The 8,565-nt window shown below is 44.1% G+C and overlaps 1 protein-coding gene across 1 annotated transcript; it reads left to right on the top strand.

Moving 5' to 3' along the window:
* The first annotated feature begins 2,056 nt into the window (after positions 1-2,056).
* On the top strand, positions 2,057-2,593 carry LOC112206867 (CDGSH iron-sulfur domain-containing protein 1). Its single transcript, XM_024353157.2, has one exon. It carries the CDS (start codon positions 2,063-2,065, stop codon positions 2,387-2,389), a length of 327 nt encoding a protein of 108 aa, XP_024208925.1. The 5' UTR covers positions 2,057-2,062; the 3' UTR covers positions 2,390-2,593.
* Positions 2,594-8,565: the final 5,972 nt, after the last annotated feature.

The raw sequence follows: 8,565 nt of genomic DNA, 5'->3' as shown, positions 1-8,565 counted from the left end.
CTGTGGGTTGACCAGACAGATAGCACCACAGGCAGGAGGGCCCTGTGAAGAGAGAAGTCAGATGTGAAGACCTCAGGCCCATCTCCATGGGAAGCCTCTTTCGCTGGTGAAACAGAAATCAAGAGCCTCAGGAATGGTCTCAGACCTGCGCCTTTCCCCACAGGAACTGCTGCAAGTAGCGATCTCCCTCCATCTTTCTATGCAGTGACTGACAGACTCAGGGCAAGACACAGTGGCTATGAGGAGGACCTGACTTGCTCCTTGGGCTTGTCCCCATTCTGCAACTCAGTCCTCCCTCCCCTGGGAGTCTGAGGTGCAGCACCCCCCCCCCATCCCCCTGCATCCTTTTCTTTTTTTTAATTTGAGACAGAATCTCACTCTATTGCCCAGGCTGGAGTGCAGTGGTGTGATCTCGTCTCACGGCAACCTCCACCTCCTGGGTTCAAGCGACTGTCCTGCCTCAGCCTCCCGAGTAGCTAAGACTACAGTCGTGTGCCACCACGCCTGGCAAATCTTTGTATTTTTAGTAGAGATGGGTTTTCGCCATGCTGGCCAGGCTGGTCTTGAACTCCTGACCTCAAGTGATTCACCCGCCTTGGCCTCCCAAAGTGCTGGGATTACAGGCATGAGCCACAGCGCCTGGCCCCGCCTGCATCCTTTAACACCGACGCCCTTCTCTTTTCCTGGAGCCAATTCCACTGTGCTTGCTTTCTGGAAACAGGTCACAGCTGAGACCAGCCACACATAACCTATAACCTGCAGTCCCTGGCTCCCAGGGACTAAGAGTCATTCCCCTAAAACTCTATGGCACACTCAGCGCACTGGCACAGCTGACCATTTTTTGGGGGAGGGAGTCCCGAATTTTCATGTGTCTCCCCACAAACACTCAGTGATCTCTGGTTTCTTGTGGGTAAATGCTTTTTTTTTTTTTTTTTTTTTTGAGATAGAGTCTCGTTCTGTCACCCAGGCTGGAGTGCAGTGGCATGATCTTGGCTCACTGCAAGCTCCGCCTCCTGGGTTCACGCCATTCTCCTGTCTCAGCCTCCCGAGTAGCTGGGACTACAGGCGCCTGGCACCACGCCCGGCTAATTTTTTGTATTTTGTTTGGTAGAGACGGAGTTTCACCATGTTAGCCAGGCTGGTCTCGATCTCCTGACCTCGTGATCCGCCCGTCTCAGCCTCCCAACGTGCTGGGATTACAGGCGTGAGCCACCGCATCCAGCCGGGTAAATGCTTTTTAATGTACGTATATCCAACTGCCATTCTCAATGAAAAATTTCTTTTTGCTAACTTTTAAAAGTGTATTATAGACCAAGCATGGTGTCTCATGCCTGTAATCCCAGCACTTTGAGAGGCCGAGGCGGGTGGATCACTTGAGGTCAGGAGTTCGAGACCAGCCTGGCCAACATGGTGAAAACCCGTCTCTACTAAAAATACAAAAAGTAGCCGGGCGTAGTGGTGTGTGCCTGTAGTCCCAGATACTCAGGAGGCTGAGGCAGGAGAATCACTTGAACCCAGGAGGCAGAGGTTGCAGTGAGCTGAGATCATGCCACTGCACTCCAGCCTGGGCGACAGAGTGAGACTCTTATCACAAAAAAAAAAAAAAAAAAAAAAGTGTACTATAAAACATTTCATTGCTTTAAAGAAGTAAGTAAGTTTAGGAAAGCTAAGGGATAAATGGGGAGAGAGAGAGTGTGCAAGAGCCGGGGTGGGAGGGATGAGAGAGAGAGAGAGAGAGAGAGGAGAGAGAGAGAGAAATATCGCTTCCTAAGAGATGCTTCACTAACACCCCAAACAAAATCCAGACCCTCTATTATCCTGTCTCTTGGCATCCAATGTTTTTCCTTCAGAGCATTTTCTCAATTTGTAATTATATATTTACTTATAAGGTAATTTGTTTTATGTCTAAGGTTAAGAACTGTGCCTGTTTTATTTAAATCAAGCATATACCCATGGTCTAGCACAGTTTAGGCACCCACGAAATATGTGTTAAGTCAAGTAATGAATTATTTAAGGGGGTGGGTCAAAAAGCAAGGTTTTAAGAATTTGCAGAGACGGCGCCATGAGTCTGACTTCCAGTTCCAGCGTACGAGTTGAATGGATCGCAGCAGTTACCATTGCTGCTGGGACAGCTGCAATTGGTTATCTAGCTTACAAAAGATTTTATGTTAAAGATCATCGAAATAAAGCTATGATAAACCTTCACATCCAGAAAGACAACCCCAAGATAGTACATGCTTTTGACATGGAGGATTTGGGAGATAAAGCTGTGTACTGCCGTTGTTGGAGGTCCAAAAAGTTCCCATTCTGTGATGGGGCTCACACAAAACATAACGAAGAGACTGGAGACAATGTGGGCCCTCTGATCATCAAGAAAAAAGAAACTTAAATGGACACTTTTGATGCTGCAAATCAGCTTGTCGTGAAGTTACCTGATTGTTTAATTAGAATGACTACCACCTCTGTCTGATTCACCTTCGCTGGATTCTAAATGTGGTATATTGCAAACTGCAGCTTTCACATTCATGGCATTTGTCTTGTTGAAACATCGTGGTGCACATTTGTTTAAACAAAAAAAAAAAAAAAGGAAAAACCAACCTCATGGCCTGTGGGTTATTTTGGTCTTGTAAGGATCCATTTGTTTAAAATACTGACATATAGAGTTGTACCTTATATAGAATATAGTTGTATCTTGAAGTCAACATATTAAATTATTCTCAAAATTAAAAAAAAAAAAAAAAAAAAAAAAAAAAAAAAAAAAAAAGAATTTGCAGAGGGGTGAGACCAACTTCCACAGGCTCTCCAACCAAATGCAATTATCAATTGGGATTCTACCCTAACAGAGAAGATCCAAGAGGAGGCTGATATTGCTCTGAGCCCCAACTATTCACCCAAACTCCTCCTGCCCTTCTCCCTAGCTGTCCCGGTTATAATAGCCGTGTAACAAATTTTCCCAAGACTTTGTGGCAAAAGGATAAAAATAATTATGGCCACCAATTCACAGAGGGAATGGCAGAGACAGCTTGTTTCTGTTCTATGAGACCTGGAGCCTCAGATGGAAGACATGGAGGCTGGTTGCTGAAGGATTATGTTGATTATCATCTGGAGCCTCAGTTTCTCTCCTGGTGACACCCTACCTTTCCACGTGCACTATCTGCTGGGCTGATCTGGACTTGCTCACAGCATGGTGGCTGAATTCTAAGGGAGAGCATCCCAAAAGCAAGAGAGAGCCAGGTGGAAGCTGAATCACCTTTTATGACTCAGCCTCAGGAGTCACAGAGCTACACTTCTGCCCCACTCTATTCATCCTGGCAATAGCAAAGTCCTACCCAGGATGAAGGATGGGGATTCAGACTCCACCTGTTGATATGTGATATAGTTGGGATATTTGTCCCCACCCAAATCTCATGTTGAATTGTAATCCTCAATGTGCTGGAGGTGGGGCCCAGTGGGAGGTTTTTGGATCATGGGGGCAGATCCCTCATGGCTTGGTGCTGTCTTTGTGATAGTGAGTTCTGGTTGTTTAAAAGTGTGTGGTGTGACATCTAACCCCTGCTGTCTCTCTCTCTCTTTTGCTCCTGCTCTGGCTATGTGATGCACCTGCTTCCCCTTTGCCTTCTGCCATAATTGGAAGCTTCTTGAGGCTCCCCCAGAAGCAGATGCTGCTATGCTTCCTGTACATCCTGCAGAACCACAAGCCAATTAACCCTTTTTTCTTTGTAAATCCAGTCTTGGGTATTTCTTTATAACAATTCAATAATGGCCTGACACAATAGAAGACTGTCATGGTTCTAAATGAACATGTAGGGCTGGAAATATTGTTTGGTCATTTTGGAAAAATAAGATCTGCCACATGCCCAACACCAACATGCCAGTCCTGGGCCTCGTGCCCTCAGATGCCCCCTCCCTGCTCTTCCCCTTCTCTGTTTTGTCTGCATGTTTCCTGGCATCTAGCTGCATTCAACAGTCAAAGGCACTAGAAGGAGACTGGAGGACAGGAGGGAGGGAAAAGCCAGGGTATTTCTTCTCTTTGGCTTTCGGCCTCAGCAGCTGGAGCTCCTCTGTGGCCCCAGATCCCAGTGGACAGGCTCACAGCATCTCTAGCTTCTGCCGGCTGACCCCAGCTGCTGGGGTCCAGTGACCTGGCTCTTCGCAAAATCCTTCCAGCTTTAGGGCGATTGAAGCTTCCTGCAGTTACTTATCTCTGGGTTGTCTCACGGTCTCCTATTTGCCTTTTCAGCTTCTCTGTTATATGTGTAAATAATTTTTTGCATTAAATCCCATCTGTTCAAAATACCTAGAGTAGTTTCTGTTTTCTGGACTGGACTTTGACCAATATAATTAGCAAGGACCAATGAGTGCTTGCAGGAGAGCGGAGGAGATCATAGAATTTGTATCGGAAACGCTGGGATCAAGCCTTGGCCCCATCTGTCACTCAGATTGATTCACTTGGAAAAATGTGTCTCTCCCCTTGGATCAAAAACAGCAAAATTAAGAGTCTTTGGGGCCCATATGTTCATAGCCAGAATTTTCAGTTTCCTCTTCAGACATTTAGAGTAGTTATCTGATAGCTCTTCATGTTCTTGAGTGTACTTTGGACCCACAGCTAAGAATCACAGAGTCAAGAATGTTGGCCTGACAATGCATGTGATGGCATGTGATAGCCCATCTCCAGGATGGCCACTGATCCCCACCTCCTGTTATTCATGCCTTTGTGTATTCCTTCCCTGACCAATAGGATGTTGTTGTGAGTATGACTTCTGAGGCCGAATTTTCAAAGACTTTTTGGCTTTGGCCCTGTTCTCTCAGGGATCAACCTATCTGGGAGAAGCCAGCTGCCATATTGGGAGGATGCTCAAGTAGCCCCAGGGAGAGGCCCATGTGGTAAGGAACTGAGACCTCCTGCCAAGAGCAGTGGAAGTGAACTATCTTGGAGGTGAATCCTTTGGCCACAGTCAAGCCTTCAGATGATAGCAGCCCCAGCCAACATCCTGACTGTAGTATCATGAGAGACCCTGAGCTAGTACCACCCAGTTAAATTCCTCCTGAATTCTTAACCCACAGAAACTATGAGGTAATAAATGTTTGTTTTGTTTTAAGCCATTAAATTTTGATATAATATGTCATACAGCAATAAACAACAAGTGGAGTACAGTAACATTACAATCAGCTCCAAGGACAGAAACATTGTTGTTGATCCCTGGAAGGTTGGCATCCCTACATCCAATAGTGTATTCCAGACAGATGAAGGAGCCAAACATTAGAAACCTCAAAAAGTACTAGAGAAAAATACAAAATAATTTTTTACACTATTGGGGTGAGAAAAGCCTTCCTAGGCAAGCCATGAAATCCAGAAGTCATGGAAAAGACTGACAGATTTAACTATATAAAAGCAAAACCTTAAGCTGGGTGTGGTGGCATGTGCCTGTAATCCCAGCTACTTGGGAGGCTGAGGCAGGAGAATTGCTTGAGCCCAGGAGTTTGAGGCCAGCCTGAGCAACATAGTGAGACCTTGTCTTTTAAAAAAAAAAAAAAAAAAGTAAAACCTTGTGTATGAAAAAAGAAGCATAAACAATGTCTACAATAAATGACAGACTGGAAGAAACTGCCTGGAGAAGATAAAGGTAAATGCCACCATGTATAAGGAGCAGGTTTTATTGGGGAAGTTTTCAAGTAAACACTCGGCAGCATGAAGCACAGCCCATTGTGATCCAGGGAAGTGGCCCATGCCTCCCCACCCTGGTTCACCATCTTTTAATTGTGTAAGCTTGGAGTGGCTTTGCATACAGGGAATAAACAGTCAGGATATGGGAGCAAACATGCTGGAAAAAGGAGAGCCCTCAGTCCAGAACAATTTGGGTTTGTCACAGCCACTTCAACTAGGGGGAAGGAGGGACTCTCATCTCAAGCAGGCAACATGAGAAAGGTTCTGGAGTCATCACTGGACCATTCTGCTTGTCACTCTACAAAATGTTTGCAACATACATCACAGACAAAATGTTACTATCACCAATAAGCATAGAGTTTCTGTAAATTAATTAGAAAAATAGTCTAATAAGAAATAAGCAAAATATAGGAACACAAATCACAGATGAAGAAGTATAAAAGACCCATAGACATACAAAAAGATGCTTGATTTTGCCCAATGATAAGGAGAATGCAAAATTAAAACCACAATGAAATACTATTTTTAACTTGTTTGATTGGCAGAAAAATGTAAACAATTTACAATAACCAGTGTTGGTGGGAGAGTAAGTTGGTTCAGCATTTTTTTAAAAGCAAGCAATTTGACAGTATCTCTCACAATTATAAGTACATAAATCCTCTGTGCACAATACCCCTTAGAGAAATCAATATTTCAGAAAAACACAGAAGCTCAGAGACATGAACCCATTCATTCCAAAAATATTTATTACATGCTATTCCAGGGGCTGGGGATGTAACAGTGAAAAAAATCCCTGCTGACATCCTAGTTGGGTAGGCAGTTAAAAACCTATGGGCAAATGAGGTGCCATTAGACTCACCAAGGATGCCACAAGTAAAAAGACCGATGATGTCAAGTGTTGATAAAAATATGGAGTAACTGGAACTCTTATACTTTGCTGGTATGTAAAAAATTTGTCAGTTTCTTATGAAGTTAAATATACACATCATATAACCCAGTGATATGGTTAAGCTTTGTGTCCCCACCCAAATCTCATCATGAATTGTAATCCCCATTATCCCCATAATCCCCATATGACAAGGGAGAGACCAGGCAGAGTAATTGAATCATGGGGGCAGTTTCCCCCATGCTGTTCTCATGATAGTGAGTGAGTTCTCAAGAGATCTGATGGTTTTATAAGGGGATCTTTCCCCTTCAGTTGGCACTTCTCCTTCCTGCCACCTTGCAAAGAAGATGCCTTGCTTCCCCTTTACCTTCTGCCATGATTATAAGTTTCCTGAGGCCTCCCCAGCCGTACTGAACTGTGAGTCAATTAAACCTCTTTCCTTTATAAATTACCCAGTCTCGGGAAGTTCTTTATAGCAGTATGAAAATGGACTAATATACCCAGTAATAGCACTCTTAGATATTTACCGAAAAGAAATAAAAACGTATGTCCACAAAATCTTGTACATAAACATCCATAGCAGTTTTATTCATAGTAGCCCCAAACAATAAACAGTCCAAATGTCCAGCAACGGGAGAATGAATAAACAAATTGTGATACATCATACAGTGGTACACAATTCAGTGAGAAAAAGAAATTAACTATAGATATACACAACAACATGGAAGAACTTCAAAAATATTATGCTAAAATAGTGTGTAGTCACATAAAAATCTATCCTATATGATTCCATTCATATGAAATACCAGAAAAGACATAAATTGATTGATAGTGGCAAAGCAAATCAATGCTTGCCAGGGGCTGGGGGGTGAGAGGAGGGAACTGGCTGCACAGGGGGCACGTCTCTGGGGTGATTAAAATGTTCTATAGGCCGGGCGCGGTGGCTCATGCCTGTAATCCCAGCACTTTGGGAGGCCAAGGAGGGGGGATCACCTGAGGTCAGGAGCTCGAGACCAGCCTGGCCAGCATGGTGAAACACTGTCTCTACTAAAAATACAAAAATTAGCTGGGCGTGGTGGCAGGCGCCTGTAATCCCAGCTACTCAGGAGGCTGAGGCAGGAGAATCGCTTGAACCTGGGAGGCGGAAGTTTCGGTGAGCCGGGATCATGCCATTGCACTCCAGCCTGGGTGACAAGAGAGAGACTTCGTCTCAAAAAAAAAAAAAAAAAAAAAAAGTTCTATACTTCGATTATGGTGGTGGTTTCGTGGGCTACATTTGTCAAAGCTCATCAAACTGTATACTTAAAATAGGTACATATTATTGTACGTATGTAAATTATACATCCACAAAAGATGCCAGGCATGGTGGCTCATGCTTGTAATCCCGGAAATTTGGAAGGCTGAGGCACTAGGATCGCTTGAGCCCAGGAGTTTGAGACCAGCCTTGACAACATAGTGAGACCCTGTCTCTACAAAAAAAAAAAAAAACAACTTTTTAAATTAGCCAGGAGTGGTGGTGTGTGCCTGTGGTCCCAGCTACTCAGGTGGCTGAAGTGGGAGGATTGCTTAAGCCCAGGAGGTCAAGGCTGCAGTGAGCCATGATCACTCCACTGCACTCCAGCCTGGGCAAGAGAGTGAGACCCTATCTCAAAAAATGAATAAATTACATAAATAAAAAGTAATAAGAAAAAAGTATATATGTAAATTATACATCCATAAAGGTGATTAAAAGAAAACGTGTGAGTGGATTTTTGCCCATATATGGCACAGTCCAACCCATGAAACTCTCTGAAGACGACAGCATGGGTTCTTACCTCAGGACCTGCAAATATGGCACCAAGTATCATACTAGAATGTGTGAGAGACACTGAGCTCCACAGTCACACAGATGGGGACACAAAGGGACACCTGTCAGTAAATACACACATTTGCTCTCTCTCTCTCTCTCTGGAAGTGCAAGAGAGTGTTTTGATCAAAGGCAGCAGATGTGAACTGAAATAGTGCCTCTCTATGT

This window comes from Pan troglodytes, chromosome X, assembly GCF_028858775.2.
Source record: "Pan troglodytes isolate AG18354 chromosome X, NHGRI_mPanTro3-v2.0_pri, whole genome shotgun sequence".
Taxonomy (NCBI): Eukaryota; Metazoa; Chordata; class Mammalia; order Primates; family Hominidae; genus Pan; species Pan troglodytes.
Note: the sequence above shows the minus strand (reverse complement) of the source record. Positions and strands in the feature narration are given on the sequence as shown.

What these genes read in the sequence shown, in the direction of transcription:
- LOC112206867 (XM_024353157.2), top strand. Translation starts at nt 2,063, where the DNA reads ATGAGTCTGACTTCCAGTTCCAGCGTACGAGTTGAATGGATCGCAGCA.